Raw genomic sequence first — 16,878 nt, forward strand, 5'->3', positions numbered from 1 at the left:
GATTGTATGAATCTGACCCCTGTCATGCAGCAATTGTATGAATTTGACCCCTGTCATACAGCAAGAACCGCCCAAAGATCTGGAATGAAGCAGACAGAGTTGCATTTAAAACAAAACACTTATTGAGTTTATAGCCTATTATGGTTACGTCAGGGACAGCTATGTCATGATACCAGCATCTTAAGGGGGGAAACTGGATGGAGGTATAGCTGAAAAAGCTCTTACTTGGTCAAACTTTTTTTTAAGCAAAAGCGAAGCAGATATGCAGGGAATGGGGGGGGGGGGGGCCGGCGGGAGATGGGGCAGGGGGACGGGGGGAAATGATAGTTGAGGACTACAGCTCCCAGAATCCCATAGCTGGCATAGTCATTGGCCCTGGTGCCTGGAGGATTCTGGGATCTACATAAAATAAAACCATCACCTAGCCATCTAAATCTCCTTCAACAGAGAAACCAATTATGGAATTTGCTTTGATTAAGAAATTGACAGCTGATTCTGAAATGTTGAAGGGTGTACAAATAACTAGATGTGTGTTGTCTGGGGGATTCTGGGAGCTGTAGTCCAAAAGAAAAGCAACTTCCCAAGCTATGTTTGGGTTTATGTTGGGGGTCGTGTTCTGAGAGACTGCAAAGCTTTTATCCCATTATAGCATGGTGGGATCCAAGGCCGACCTGGCTAGGGATCCATTTGTCATTCAGTTCCCTCTAGAATGGGACATTAGTTACTACACCTTCCCCCCCCAGAGTCTTTTTTCCCCTTAAAAACAAACAAACAAAAATATTAGCACACAGCAGGGATAATACAATAGCAGAGGCATCTGTGAAAACTCTCATTTGCGCTTCTCCTCCCAGAATGGTCGGCTGCTCCGGCAAACCTCGGCGATCAAGGTGCTTCATTGGAGGTGACTCCATTGCCCTTGTTCACGTAGAAAGGGCGGTAGTGAGACTGTGAAGGGAGAAGGCAAGGAGTGAACTGAGATGAAAAAGCAGACAGAAAGGTTTTGCTGGCTTGTACCAAGCTCCGATTAGCCATGCCCCTTCCCCCTGTGTATGTATTTCTACCTGAGTCTCTCCATCCATCCATCCATGCTGAGGAGTCACAAAATCCATTTTCCATCTTTATCAATTAGAGGTACCTGAAAGCTTCACTGGAACTATCAATCTCTCTTTCCTTCTGTTGTTAATTGTGAACAACCAGGGAGTACAATTTACTTAACACATCCATACACACATATAAAAGATGCACATAGCATCCAAGAGAGAGAGATCGGTACCCACTCTGAATGCTTGACATGGATTTAACCAATCCATTTCTTTGATGCTAGATCCCAAAGGTGATGAGGGAGAAAGAGGTGAGTTTCATCCTGCAGTAGTAATGCACTGGTAGCTCTCTCTCTGTATGTGTGTGTGTCCTCAATTTCAGCTGTTCAATGGATTTCTGGGAGTTCCAGGTGGCATGTATGTGTGTATATATATACACACACACATACCAGATCCCTTGTAATATATCCGTACACCAATTTTAGAAACCCATTTGATTACTCTGCTATGAGTCAAGATGCTGGCCCACATTTGACTCTTCTTATCCTTGGCTCTCCTACTCCTTGGCTGGAAACTTGTTAGTAAGTCCCAATGAGGGTAGACCAGCTTCATCAAACATTGGATGGCAGTTCAACAGACAGATACAATGAGTTGATTCAATAGCTCTAACCTAGTTAGCATTGACAACAGGATTTAAGATACTGCCTCCTACCCTGTACTTTGCTCATCCTGATGTCAAAATAGATTGAGTATTCCTTATGGCATGTGCCTACAATTTTATTTTATTTTTTGGCTCATCATATTCTATAAATTGTTGTCTGCATCACCAGTATTACTGTAATTGTTGTTTGTTGGCTTTAACTACAATCAACAGTTGACCAACCAACAGAACCTAATACTATAGTCCTGTTTTTTGGCAAGTTAGGTGGAATATAAATCACTATCACCATCTCCTCTGCTGCTGCTCTTAACAAACATCTTCCACAAACTATTTCCATGTTGATTTCATAACAGACACACATATACCAGTTGTTGTTGTTTTTTAACCAACTCTTGCATAATAGAGGCATTCACCATTTTGAAACGTATTTGCTGTTCCTCAAGGCAGCTACATCAGACTCTGAGAAAGGTTCTGCAACCTTTTTAACCTGGGGATATCAACATCTGGAAAAACTGCTTCAGGGATCATTGTTACCAGAATCATCCTAGCGGAGGGATTCGATGCTTTCCTTGTAGACATAAATGCTTCAACCCACACCAAAGGCATTAGCAGGGACATAGCTACCCTTGGGCAGGGAGTCATTGCCCCATGTCCCCAACAAATGAGAGCTTCCTGATATCACCTGCCCAGCCCTTAGTCCCTTCTTTACAAGGCAAGATGGTGGCAGTGGCTGCACTCAGGTGGCATTGTGTTTCTTGTCTCTGTTCACTGAGTTATGCCCTGTGCTGCATTGGCCACAATTCCGTTAACTCAGCTGGTTAAAGAGATTTATGTTGATGGTGAAGGGCCTGTAATAGGTGCTGGATTAGTACCACCTGCCCTTTCCTTCTGCCGCTTGCCTCTCCTTCCAAGTGCCTGCTGCTCAGCCGTTGCCTGGAGTATTAAAACCCATTTGCTTTACAGCACCAATTTCGTCCCTAATTAAAGAGGGAAATAAGCTACCCTTTAAATAACCCTCATCGGGCTGGTGGGACAGGACTCCTGAAGCAGCGTGGCTGGCTGGGAGGACTCATATTTACAGGCCTTTCCCAACTAACATGGATTACTCAAACCCATATTGAAAGCAGCTTTAAAAGGTGGATTACTGGCCCAGTAGACCATAAAAGCTCCTGCCGAGACTCTGCAGTCCAGTGGAAGTGCATCTATTCTGGGACTTTTAATGCTCTTTATTTATCAGTCTGATTGTTTGCTTTTGGGCATAACTGGTGAATATAAATGCAGTGTAAAAGCTGAGCAGCACTTGCTGCTACATATGCATGACACAACAACTGGAAAGGACAATCTGGGGGTGAGGAGGGGTGGGTAAGGTGAGAATAACAAAGTTGTTGGCATCCTGGCTGCATCTCAGAGCTTAGTCCTGAGTCAGTCTTCTTCTACTGGAAGGGGGCAGAACTTCAGGGTGAAGGCAGTGGTTTAAAAAGTGTATGTAAGTGTGTGTGTGTTTCATTTATTAGACTTTGTGTTTCTTTCTCTGAGCAGCATAGGGCTTGTCAACATGGCACCTTGGAATATTCTGGCAAGTAAAGAGGAGGCCATCGCCTTTGCAACTGTGGCTGATGCTTAATATACCTTGATTTAAGGCATTAGCAGGGACTGACCCTTGTAGTAGCATTTGTGCAGGATGGTCATGATAGGTGGGGCAAAAGAAGGACATTATAATCTCAAATACGAATTCTGCTCCCCCTCCCATATAGTTTTCCCTCCTCAAATGTCTATCATTGCAGAGAGTGAGATACTGAAAATGATTCCCACTTGGAATTCTTCTGTTTGCTGCATTCACATGCCTTTGGTCACTTTTCTCTGATGGCTAAATTGGATGACTAAATTGTACAGTCTCTCTTCCATATCGACAGATTCTGCATCCATGGGATCCCACCATCCATGGCTTGAAAATACCCCCTCTCCCAAAATAAATCCATAAAGCAAACCTTGATTTTGCCATTTTCTAAACAAACGAATAAACAGAAAACACTATTTTACTATGCCATTGTATATAGTGGGATGATTATCCATGGATTTTGGTTTCTATGGAACAAACCCCCAGTGGATATCAAAGGTCTACTGTATAAATGTTCAACTGACATCCAAAGTCACTATAATGAGTACTAATAGGAGGAAGGGAAAAGGTCATTGGGTTGGCAGAATTCTTATTTGCAATGTCAATGCTCTCATTTGCTTCCCTGCATAGTTGCATCCTTGTAACATCATTACAAACCACTCCCCTATGGCAACACAAGGGGTCATCCCTAGCTAGTAAGGACCACCCTGGGAATACTAACTCTGAACCTCTCTTAGGGACCCACTTTCTGGATGTTAAGGACACCACCCTCTTGACTGTTCTTCAGATTAAATCCAGTAAAACCAAACTGGGCAAACTAAGCCCAAGTCGAAACTAAGCAAAATACATCTCAGTGTGACTTTGCTGGTGAGGAGACCCATGTTTAGCTTAATGAGGTGGTCTTGTGTCCTACTGGACAGAGGATGATTCTCTATTTGAAGGGAACAGTCTGTGACTAGTTTTGAGATGACTAACCTGAAGAGGGCAGAACCGAGGGGTCTTGAAGTTATCTAGCAATAATTCAGCACCTGGGCAGCAGGTGACTGACCACACTCAAAATCACCTGATTAGAATCTTCCCCCGGTGCAGAGATGGGTTCCACTTCCATTTAAAATTATGTAAACTTCTATTTAAAGCCCATTTAAATATATAAATTAGCATAATCAAACATATGGTCTTCTTTGTGGGGACAAGGGGACCACCTGGAAACTGAGAGTGTACCCCAGTATGTCTTCTACTTTCACTGGGAACTCTAAGAGTGTTTTCAGAGAGCTTGGGAAAGTTACTTTTCTTAGCAGTGGTCAGTGAAGATGATATTGGATATGCTTACTGGGGGGTTCTGGGAGTTACAGTCCAAAAAAGGGACTTCTTCCAATTCTATGTCATATATGCACATGTGCACGTGACTTAATTAAATCAGTGTTATTAGGCAGCTTAAGCAAATCCCTTAGTTATTACAGACAGCTTATACCAAACTGTCCCCTATAGATCCAAACACAGTGAAATTTGAAATCTGATTGCATTCTGTCTCTCTAGATGCCTTGGGGTGACTTAGTTTTGTTGTACGCTTTTCTTAAAAAGAACAGAGAACTCATAATCAAGATATCCCTTCATCAATAGAGCTTAGACACTATTCCTTTACTTGATCCTCCTTAATCACTTTCACAAACCCTCAAGTTCTCAATGTATTCACACTATAATCAGTCCCTCCCTTGTGGATATGTGAGTGACACAAGCCAGAAAGATCCAAAGCAAAGAACAGGAGATGTGGCAACCGTGGGTTGCCATGTTCCCCCTGGAATAGGTCTTTCTTCTGTGAACCTGGCTGACAGCTACTTCTCTGAGTCAACCATCCTGAGAGTTGCTCAGCTGTAGGGAGCTAGTATTTGCAACCTGTAGTAGTCCATTCATGAGCCTATGGCCAACAACATTTATAGAGCTGCATGATTCCCACCCTAGCCTATGGCTTATATCTATTTGTTATTCCCAGTTAGAGTAGACCCTATGAATCTATAAGACCTTAGGTAGTTGACACGTTTGTAAGTTTCATTAATGCAGTGGTTTTGCTTTAGGTGAGAGTGACAACTGGATTTAGGTCAAAGTCTCTAGATTGCCCCCAGAGAAAATGAGAGGCTAGCCCCTTAGCCAGAGTTGGACCAGGTCTTTTGCTGACTCCTACTTGAAGAGATCTGAGGCAGGTGGTCTACGTTGTGTTGGAAGCACCACACCTGCACTGTGCCTACAGGGGGCAAAGGAGGTGAAGACATATAGGCCAAGCAAGCAAGCATGTTCCCATTCGTTGCTGTATCTAATCTTCCCAAGACTGATACCTGTCCCCATAGAGTCCCAAACCTTTCTACCTGTCTTTCTCCATGGAATTCCAATACTAAAACATTCCCACCACCATCACCAAAAAGAAAGTATTTTTACTGCTTATTCCAAGCATCTGCTTCCATGCTTATTCAATAGCTCTAGATGGACCCTCAAGGTCCTTCTCATGGAAGGCATGGCAAATGCAGATAGAACAACTTACCAGCATGCTCTGCTTGGAAGATTTCCATGTCTGTGGCTGTGTCTTAGCTGCGGTTTGGTGCCTCACTATTGAGGGATAAGCTGGGAAAGACACAAGGCAGCTGAGGTTATTCCCTTCAACAGCCTTCCTTGCATGCAACTGAGTGCATCCCGGAATTAGAGAGACAGAGAGAGATCTTATGTAAATGTAAGACTACTGTTATGCTTTGTTTTCCATCTCCAAGTTAGTAAGGCAAGGTGTCCAAAATGCCAGGTCAGTTGGAGACATTTGGAAATTATATGTCCCCAAGAAAAAAAAACAGTAAAGGCAGAAATGGGAGAGTAAAAGCAGCAATTAAAAGTGTATAGAATCCCTAAGGTACCATTCTTAGTATACAGGCTCCCGTCGGACCGCTTGCTGAAATCGCCGGGTGAACTCTGACCAATTGGGGGGAACTGATATGGCATCTTGGTCCCACTGCCCACTGGAAAATAGAAGAAGCAATAATACATTGAGATGGGGTAGAAGACTGTCTGTGTCTCTCAAGTCTCCACCCTCTTAGGACCTGGTCCGATGTGTCTCTGTACCGAGGCTGAAGGTTGTAGGATTCACCCTGGCATCTGTCATTGATGCAAAGGCAGGATCCATCTGCCCTGGTACAGAGGCAACCAGGTGGGATGAAAGGTGGGCAAATTGGTCCATTTTGGTTTTCTCCCATGTTTGAATGTTGCAGATTTTGGTCAATTCCGGTCTGAAACAAAATCTGTCCAAAATCTGGCAAATCTGTCCATTTGACCCACATCCACATGCGAAACTTTGCAGACATGGGTAAATTTGGATCCAATTTTTGGAGACAAATTTGGAAACAAAATGAAATTTTCATGCATCTTTCGGCAGAATGCACACTAGTCTTTCTGAGAGAAAGAGAAGGGAAGCAGAGAGCCATCCAGTGTTGAATGGCTAAGAAATGGGAGAGATGAATGAGAAGCACATCCATCTGATTTATGATTTGTGATCCACTTGAGTGTGATTTGTGATTTCCACTGGCATAAGACCAGATGCCAAGTTCTCCTCAATTTTTCCAGTGTCCCGGAATAAGCAAGTCCAGGTCCTAATCCTGAAAAAAGGTCTTCAGCTAAGGCTTGCAATGTTCATTCAATTAATCAGTTAAGTTAATTGGGTTTCTTATTTAAAACTATTTATTTATACCCAGTTAAAAAGTGCTCCTGATGAACTGGATAATACTTGTTTTGAAAATATTATTATCACCAGAAAAGAAAATGCTTCAGAACGCCTGTATTTACTAATTTGAAAATATATGAACATTTAATCCACCAATCAATAAACTGAATTAAATTCATATGAGTAAATGGAAATGAAATCTGCCACTCAATTAAAGAAAGGTTTAATTGGGTGGCAGATTTCATTTCCATTTTTGCTATAATTGGCTTGCATCGCGTTGCTGCTTTTGATAGGTATGTTTACGTTGTGTAGAGGTTGGTGGGGAGTTTTGTTGCATTGAGTGTCTCTCTCACCCGTTCACTGATTTGTATTTATAGATTTGTTCACAGATCATGTTCTGGTTTACAAAACCCTAACTAAAAGTATACTTTGTGGCAATTTATCTTTGCCACCTTCCAGAATAATGCAAAACTTCAATGAACTGCAAAGTGCAAATACTGAGTAATGCTTCCACCAGCATTCAAACATTCATCTGAACATGCACAGAGAGGAGGAGCAGGTTTATGCTTATGTGTAGCCACATTAGCCCAATGATTCCTGCCAAAGTTGGCATAATGTCTGAAAGAACCAACATGTATACAAATTGTGCAGAGGAAGGCTCCTCCTGTGCTTCTAGGTAACCTTTCAGCAGACCAGGTGTCTCTAGTTTCACAGACAGGGTTAAACACAAAGCATTTGCTGGTGCTGGCCATGTGCCATAATAAATTCATCCATTCATAGCATTTGCACAGAATTTAGAAACACTCTTTTTTGGAATTCAACCCTCTTATTTCAAGCCGTGATGATATTTGTATAGTTTGCATGTATGGATATCATATGTAATGCACATATGGCAGTCGTAGGTACAATTCTGTTTCTTATTCTATGCATGAACAGCTGAATAGTGCTGTGCTGAGGCAGCGGAGCTGTAGTCTTCACAAACCACCCAGATCCACATAAGTAATGAAGGTGTATCCCAAAAGACAGACACTATGAACAGGAAGGAAGTATCGGTTGCTGAATTGGACTTTCATATTAGGGTGGATTACAGTAAAGGGGACTCATAGTACTGTAGAGCTGAAAGGTATCTCACACATCATCCAAACCAACCCTCAGCCAACATCCACTGCTAAAGTATCTCTGAAAGCTTCCAGTATGTTTTTTCTGCTGTCAAACAGCTCTTCCCATCAGGAGTTTCTTCCTACTATTTAGTCGGAATCACTTTTCTTTTCATTTGGATCGATTGGTTTGGATCCAGTTCTCTGGAGCAGGTTCATCATTCCTGTGACAGCCTTTTTCAGATATTTGAAGATGGCTATAACCTTTCAATCATCTCCTTTCCATGCTAAACATACCCAACACCTTCAACTGCTCCACACAGAGTTTGGTTTCCAGACCCTCTACCATTTTGATCACTCTCATCAGGACACATTTCACCCTTGATGCCTAAATGGAGAACCTTTGACAGTAGACTTGGGAGGTATAATTTTGATAGTTTTGCTTTACTACTCAAATCTGCTAAGGTCATCTTCAATTCTAATCCTGTATTCTTCAGTATTAGATGTCCCTCCAAAATTCGGTATCATTTGCAAATTGGATGAGCATGTCCTCCACTCCTTTGTGCAGGTTATTCATAAAGGTGTTGAATGACACCAGACACAGACAAATCCCTGAGGTAGCCGACTTATCACTTGTGTCCTGGATGATAAGGAACAATTGGTAAGCTGTCTTTGCATTTGGTCTGCTAACTAGCTACAAATCCACTTCAGGGATCAGCTCCACTAGGGCTCAGTTGAGAACGAACTCAGAACAAATCCACTACTCCGCAACTGTATCTGGCATTCTGAAAATCCTCCTCCTGTTAGACCAGGGGTGGAAATCATGCAGTCCTCCAGACACTTTGTGCATTTCTGAATGCATGGGGTTAGACTGGATGGCCCTTGTGATCTCTTCCACCTCTATGATTCTATATTGTTGAATTTCAAGTCCCAGCAGCCTTTGACAGCATAGCCAATGGTAAGGAATGCTAGACATTGCAGTTCAGCAGTATCTGGAGCACCTCATGATTCCCATCTACATGTCAGAATGTTGTTTGGATATGTTAGGACAAGCTTCATCCCCAACCCTTCCCCTTCAGATTGCTGAGAAATGTAACGCAACACATCTGGAGACCACCAGGGTAGGGAAAGGTGTGTTAAAGAGATATTAATCTCTAAGGGTATGATCATTCACAATCTTTAAACTGCTGCACATTTTGGTTCTAAAAAAAAGCGGAGCAGATCAACCCTCCGACAGACTGAGAAAGCGTAAGATAGTGCCTCAAACTCACCAACACCATGAGAGCAAGGGAAGAAAGGCAGCAAACAGATCTGTGCACGGAAACAACTGAGCTACCTTGTGATGTTCTGGGATGATAAAGTTCAAAAGAAGGAGCCACACTAACTCATTACTACAGGCGACGTGACTTCTTAATTGATTTGTGAGTGATATTTAATTATGTTTTAGTTTAGGTAGGCTGTTTTTGTATAATAACAAGTATGTTTGAACATGACTGGTTGGATTGCTTATGTGTAATATTAAGCAGGGATTGAGATAGATATATATTTCTTTGAACTACAGTTTTCAAAGTCCCCATACCAGCACTGTTAGGGAATCTAGGACTCTAGGGGTGCATCTACACTGTCAAAATAGTGCAGTTTGACACCACTTTAAAGTCTATAGCTCTATCCTATGGAATCCTGGGATTTGTAGTTTTACAAGATCTTTAGCCTTCTCTGCGAAAGAGTCCTGGTGTCTCACAAAAGAAGAATCCCAGGATTCTGTAGGATGGATCCATGGCAGGTGAAGTGGTGTCAAACTGCATTATTTCAACAGCTTAGATGGACCCTAAGAGTTGGCATCTAAAACCTTATTTTTCCAAGGCCTGTTCTTACATAGTGATGCATGAGTATTGTTCATTATGCTGGTTTGTTTTAGATTTTCCACCTACTGATTTGTTTTATATTTGCAAACCTAGAGCGTCCACAGATGGGGCAATGGTTCCAGTAAATGTTGAGCTAGTCTGTGTCTAGATTTCACACCTTGTAAAGGTTGCTTCTCTGCCACCATCCAGCCATGCCCTAAATATACCATGTTTTCATTCATTCTTTCTCCGCTTTGAGGTTTAATTGTGCTGTGGACATGATTTTCTTTCTTCCCTGTTGTCTCTTCCATTAACTCAACACTTCCACTCCTTCAGTATCCATGTTCCCTGCCTGACACATGTATTTTCTCTTTGTTTTCTCTTATTCTTTGTTACAGTGGTACCCCGGGATACGAATGCGCCGCCTTACGAAATTTCCGGGTTACGAAAAAAATCCATAGAAAAAAACTGTTCCGGATTACGAAGGTTATTTCGGGTTACGAAAAATTTTTTGGTGCTTTTCGGCGCTTTTTCGCACGAAATCGCGGCTTTTCCCCATTAGCGCCTATGGCTTTTTCGGCTTACGAAGCATTTCGGGTTACGAACGCGGCGGCGGAACGAATTATTTTCGTAACCCGGGGTACCACTTACACTCACAATGCTATACCATCTCAGATTCTTTGTTATGTTCATAACGCTATACAATTTTAGAACTATAATGGTAAAAGATAGCGAAGAAACTAAAGAAATGTTCAGTCTGATGACTGGAAATGTAAAAAAGAGAAGGGAGATAAGTGGAAAACCCCATTGCAATGGTCCTGGCCCCATTTAAAATGCCATCAGTGGGACTTCCTAGAAGTATAGGAGGAACTGAGACAGCAGATATAGAAGTGGGAATTTACTCTGCTTGTAATGGAAAGTCCCAGGACACACACACACACAAACCCACACCTTGCCCTGGGTTTATAAAATCATGGCTGATCTCAAAAATTAATGAGAAATAGACAGAGGTACATCATCCCAATAAAAACAGATACCACTCCCATCACATCCCAAGACCTTTGAACAGTCTGGAGTAGCTCTTAAGAAAGGAATATAGATTACTCTGGCTTCCCTTATTTTCTGAAACTTAGAGCCTATACAGACAGGCCAAAATAAAGCTGCTTCGGGTCACTTTGGAGATATGCTGTTTAAATGATGTATGCATCCTAAGAGGCAGAAGCTGTGCCAAAGCCATGCTTCAGTCCTAAGGACTAGAACACAGCTTTGGTGCCACTTCTGGCCTCTTAAGATGTGTGTGTCATTTAAACAGCATACCTCCAAAGTAACCCAAAGAAGCTTTATTTTGGCCTGTCTGTACGGGCCCTTAATGTGAACAGCTCCTCTCTGTCTCTTGCCTATCCCATCTTGTTTTGCCCTCCCACCACAGGCTATTTTTCCTTCCCATCCTATCTTGTCCTCTGGAGTGATCCACTTCACCAGAATTAGCTGGTGCTGGCTTTTGGGAGGTCTCAGCCAGGGAATAGTCTATGCTACCTTGTACCTGATTCTTAAGAAGAAGAAAAATACTGGAGATGCCGAGGTGTGGACTTTAAATCGACACAGTAAATTCTCTCTGACTGTGCTATGGCTGGAGACACAAGAATGAGGCTGCAAGAAAGATGGCAACCATCCAAAAGGAAGTGGAGATGGAAAGGTGACCCACCACCAATCCCACTGAAGGTGTGGGAGGAGTACCTTTCAGGGAGAAAGCAGAATTTCCTGTTGTAAGCGTCTCCTCCGCAGCCGTCTGCATGGCAGAAAACTCCCAGGCTCTGGAGTTGTAGTTCCCTCCTAGACAAGAGAATCCAGTTCAGGAATTAGTTGGCATCAGTCAAACTAGTCATGTTGAGGTTCTACCTTGTGTTATCATCAAAACGTTCCTCCAAAGGGATTATTAGAAGCCAAGCGTAAGAGAGTAGTTTGGATAGGACAGGCCCAGACAGCTACTGAATAAAATTGTCCATCCTTCTACTTACGGCACCAGAGGGACTTATGAGTCAAATGACCCAAAGCTCCCCTCGAGTGGCTGTTAGTTACATTCATTTACCAACCCATGGTCTGTCTTTCAGACCAATTATCTTCCAGGTAATGTATTCTTGGCCTGCTGAGACTCAAGCTGTGCAAAAAAGAGAGATCTGGAGCTAAGTTAAGATGCTCTTTGCTAAAAACCAAAGGAAAGTGGAACCCAAAATCCACAAATAGAAATGACCTCCAAATACATGCATTCATTTTAAATTTTTATATCCCAGGTTTTCTCTCAAATTGGGCTTCGGGAGAGTTTTGAGGACAAAGCTTGCTCTGCTGTCCCAGCAATCCAGTAGACAGTAATATACAAGATCAAGGTAAGGAAAAGTGAGGAAAAGGCTCTGCACAAGATGTTTTTTTAATTCTGTGTATATTTCTCTCAATGCATTTCTCTAAGTTGTTTTGTGTAACACACATTTTTTACACATCTATTACACTACAATGCATTTTACGTATGATTGTCACTACCATATTCTCATGTTTGTGTGCAAATATGGGTTAGCATATGGAATACGCATGCATTTATTTAATAGAGACCTCCACTGTAAAATCTGGATAGCTTAGTTTGAGTTTGTGCATTGGTTCAAAAAAGGCAATATCAAATAATGGAGCAAACAAATTTGTCTCATATCCTTAACATAGATGAGAGTTGGAAAGAATATTCAAAATTAATATTTGAAAGAAAAAGTTCAAAAACACATGTTTGAAGTGTCAAGAAACCTTAACATGAAGAATCCTGAACTGGCAAGAACCTTCACAGTTTGGGACTAATTCTGTACAAAATTCACACATGGTTGTTTTGTGCAGAAAACTATGCAGGAATATCATTTCCTGCACAAAAAAGCTGTTTTATTTGTGTAAAATCCTGTAACTGGGGATTTTGTTCAAGATTTGCACATGAGTGGTTTGCATGAAAAAATAGCATTTTCTATGCAGAAAACAGCCTTTTCTGTTCAATAGATAGAGAGATAGATTTCTGTGAACCAGTTTTCCTCAGCCAACAGAAAAGGCTGTTTTCTACACAAAACAAGCACATGAACATTTTATGTTTATCATAAAATTAGTCCCAAATTACAAATAGGCTTCAGGAAAACCTACATTGTTTTTAAAGACTTTCTCACAGTGGGAAGAAAATGGTCTAATTTACTTATTGCTGCCTTCAATGTGAAGAATTGTATCCTTAGTATAGGGGCTGATACTACATAGGTATGATCTTTTCTCAAATTTGGTCCAATCTGTGAAGATTGGGAAGAAGGCCAGGAGCTGCATGAAGACTAGAAAGCTGGGCCAGCCAGTGCTCTCTTTTTCTGCTCTGTGTAATGACTAAATGTAATGGAAGGGAAGCATGAGAAGGAAGGACATAATGTGAGCATCATTATGGAAAAGCACATGAGTTGCCAGAGCAAAACAGATTAGATGACAGCAGAAGCAAATAAAGCCATGAGTGAATCACATAATTTTGGGGCTATAGGTCTCAGAGTCCCCAAACTAGCATGGCCAGTGTCTATGATGAATTTCCCCCAATCACTGCCAAGAGTACAAAGGAAGACAGAGGAAAATGGCATTGAGAAAGAAAGGAAGACATGTAGGGAGGGAGAAAAGAATGCTGAACAAAGTAAATCTAAACATGAATGTAAAAAAAAAAAAAAACCCCAGTTCCAAACTGCAAATATTTTCTTTAACATGGGAGGAAGGGGAAATGATTATGAGCTATGTGGTCCTAGCTCTTCTTCATACCTTTTGGACTCAAGAACATGGAAAACCTCTTGAGGCTATCTGGCTGGTTCCAGTCAGTGTAGTTGTTCATCATAAAACGGTTATCTCCTGGAGGGAAAAACAAGGAAAGAAATGTTCTAAGTCATTATGTCATATTGCATAAATAGGGGGATAACAAATGCAAGACAATAAAGAATAGGGTTAAAGACTGGGTTGTAGATGTACAAAGTGGGTGTAGACCCACTGGACATGTTGCAAGAAAACTCCATCATCCCCAATTAATGTGGTGGGTACTGGATTGGAAGTTGGTTTAGTGTCCAAAGTATAGATAAGAGAGACTGGCAGGGGCCTACTGTGTGCAAATGGGCCAACAACATCTCAGTGTTTTCCCCTTGATGACAACAAGTTCGTGGCATGAGCCACTTTGGACAGTAGGTAATAAATCCCCCTTTCTTTCTCCTTGTAGTTAACTGCCCTTGAGTCGATTTCAATTCAACTGCTCTGCTCAGGTCCTGCAAGCTGAGGCCCGTGTCCTCCATGATCAAGTCTAACCATCTGGCATGTGGTCTTCCTCTCTTTCTATGCCTTCAATGTTTCCTGACATCATTGCTTTTTCTAAGCATTCATTTTTCCCCATGATGTGACCAAAGAACAACAGCCTCAATTTAGGCATCCTGGCTTCCAGGGGTTGTTTGGACTTGGTCTGTTCTAGAACCCATCCTTTGCTTTCTTCATTAAAAGGAATGAAGAACTTGGAAGTCGAAAAGCACATAGTCAGAAGTGAGATAATCATATTCGAGTATGTCCAAAACACATACCTATAGCAGTTGCATATCTTTTTAACTGTTATGATTGCATCCTATGGAATCCTGGGAGTTGCAGTTGGGTGCACTAAGAATTCTCTTCCAGAGATCTATAGAAGTCCAAGGGTGGCACTTGTGCTTGAGTGTGGGCTGCTGTGATGGGTGGGGAAGGTTTTGGTCAAGGTGTTTTTCTGGGAATGAATAGAATGTGCCAAACTAGGCAAGAAGAAGAATGATGATAGGTCTATTTCATGGCTGCTATTATGGCATTGGTCAATGTAACCCCACACCACAAAATAAAATGACAGATACGTTGTTCCAACATAAGAGCACAAGGATTGTACTTTGCGTGGTCTATTGAGTCTTCCATGCAGAAATTGCACTGACTGGTGGGAGGAAGCAATGTTTCCCAGAAGCCAGAATTTTATGGCGAACCTGTATTTTATGACCAGCTAGAAACAACCATTATCAGTCCCAGCAGAGTTCCTATCCTTATGTGTGGCTTCTGCTGTTCCAGCTCATTGTCGAGAAGAGATGACCACTTATCTACACTCCTTGCAGCTACCCACAGAGTTGACCAGCTGTGAAAATTCCACCGCAATATTCACAAAATGAGAGAGCAATTACAGAGCCAGACACTAAATGCCCCTCTTCATTCCTATCCTGGATGCATGATTTGGGGTGGGGGAATATTTTTCTGGATTAAGTCACGTTAGACGTTCAAAAGTCAAAGAAAAGATGATATGCTCTAACTATCCCAATTTGGCAGATGCAACCCCAGTTAACCCTCTGTCATCTCAATTCGTTGCTCTTAAAATGTTACTTTCTGGACTACCACTCCCCAAATCCTCCAGCAGCCTGGTGAGCTGGTGGAGTCTAGGCTTTGTAGTCCCCAAAGGAACTTCCCCAAACTCTTCCCTTTTTCTTCCAGTAACTCTTTCCGTTTTAAGCTGTGGGTGTGCAGAAACGCCAGCGGAGGAAGCAGCAGCTGCACACCCATCACCGCCTCCACCCCCCTTCTGCATTTGAACTGCTTCTTCATATCTGGTTATTGCACTGGAGTGTTCCAGCCTGTCTCCAGCCTTTAGATGTGTTTGAAGCCTGGAGAGATGTGCGAGACCCTTTGCCAAGGCATAAACAGAGGCCTGTTTGATACAGATCTTAATGAAAGGATAAAGATCTGGGGTTTCCAAGGCAACCTTCATCAAGCGCCACATCAAAGACTTTGCCCTGCTACAGAAGCCTGACTCCAACTCCTCATCTTCTCTTTGCAGACTGCAAGATGATGGGCAAGCCATTAGTTATCCATCCCTGCCAACCCCCTTCCCTGACCAGGCTAAACAAATTCAGGCTTGAGAGCCAGAGATGATGAGCTAGCAAGGCCTCCAGCTGCTTTCTTAGTACCGGTTGCTGCCAAGCTTTAACTCCTCATTTATTTATTTATTTGTTATTGCAGCTTCTCATGAGTAGGAGAAATACTGTCTCCAGCTGGTAGATCTGAATCTAAAACATGAAAGAGATTGTGGTCTTCTGCTCTTCCCACTCACACACTGTCAATCTGGGTCTGTTTCACAGCAATATGATTCCATATTAACTGCCATGATTGAATCCTATGGAATCCTGGCATTTGTAGTTTGGTGAGACACCAGAGCTCCCTGGCAGTGAATTCTAAATACCCCTCCTCAAATTGCAGATCCCAGGATTACATAGATTTTGCCATAGCAATTAAAGTGGAATCAATGGTGCTATAACTGTACAGTATGAGGAGGTCCCAGGAGTTTTTAAACAGAGGCTGGATGATCATCTGTCAGGAGTTTGATTCTGTGTTCCTGCATGGCAGGGGGTTGGACTAGATAACTCTTGGGGGTCTCTTCCAACTCTATGATTTTATGATTCCATGGATTCTGTGATTCTATGAATGGTAATCATGCACAGCTGGGGCCACATGCCCTCCCCAGGGCTTTTTGTGTTTATCAGTCCTTCAGCTCTACAGGGACCACTCTTTTTTCTGGCCAAAAAAAGGATGAATAGCCTCTCCTGGAAACACCTAACTCATCTTTTGAATGTATTGCAGGGTTTCTCTGCATTGTCAAATATCACTTTGGTTCCCTTTCTTTCTTGGAACCAGAACTGCAGGTTTTATTTTGGGGCATCTTTGGCCATCCATTCAACCGTCAGAGGGTTTCAGGGACAATAAAATGGCCTGTGCACCCACCATAGTTGTTCATCCCTGCTGCAGACAGTTTTTTGAGCACTACTCAAGAATATGAGTCCTACTCATTTACAGCATAATAATAATAATAATAATAATAATAATAATAATAATAATAATAATAAT

The 16,878-nt window shown here is 42.1% G+C and overlaps 1 protein-coding gene across 1 annotated transcript in view; it reads right to left on the reverse strand.

Annotated features, from left to right (window-relative positions):
• Positions 1-357: 357 nt before the first annotated feature.
• TRIM29 (tripartite motif containing 29) overlaps positions 358-16,878 on the reverse strand; it is a 46,775-nt gene continuing 30,254 nt past the window's right edge. Inside the window, exons 5-9 of the mRNA XM_042475746.1 lie at positions 13,759-13,845; positions 11,692-11,787; positions 6,214-6,315; positions 5,853-5,932; positions 358-945 (exon numbers count right to left, since the gene is read on the reverse strand). Coding sequence (XP_042331680.1) covers positions 883-945; positions 5,853-5,932; positions 6,214-6,315; positions 11,692-11,787; positions 13,759-13,845 — 428 coding nt within the window. The 3' untranslated portion in view covers positions 358-882. The remainder of the gene's footprint in view (positions 946-5,852; positions 5,933-6,213; positions 6,316-11,691; positions 11,788-13,758; positions 13,846-16,878) is intronic.

The sequence above is a fragment of the Sceloporus undulatus genome, chromosome 6 (genome assembly GCF_019175285.1).
Source record: "Sceloporus undulatus isolate JIND9_A2432 ecotype Alabama chromosome 6, SceUnd_v1.1, whole genome shotgun sequence".
Taxonomy (NCBI): domain Eukaryota; kingdom Metazoa; phylum Chordata; class Lepidosauria; order Squamata; family Phrynosomatidae; genus Sceloporus; species Sceloporus undulatus.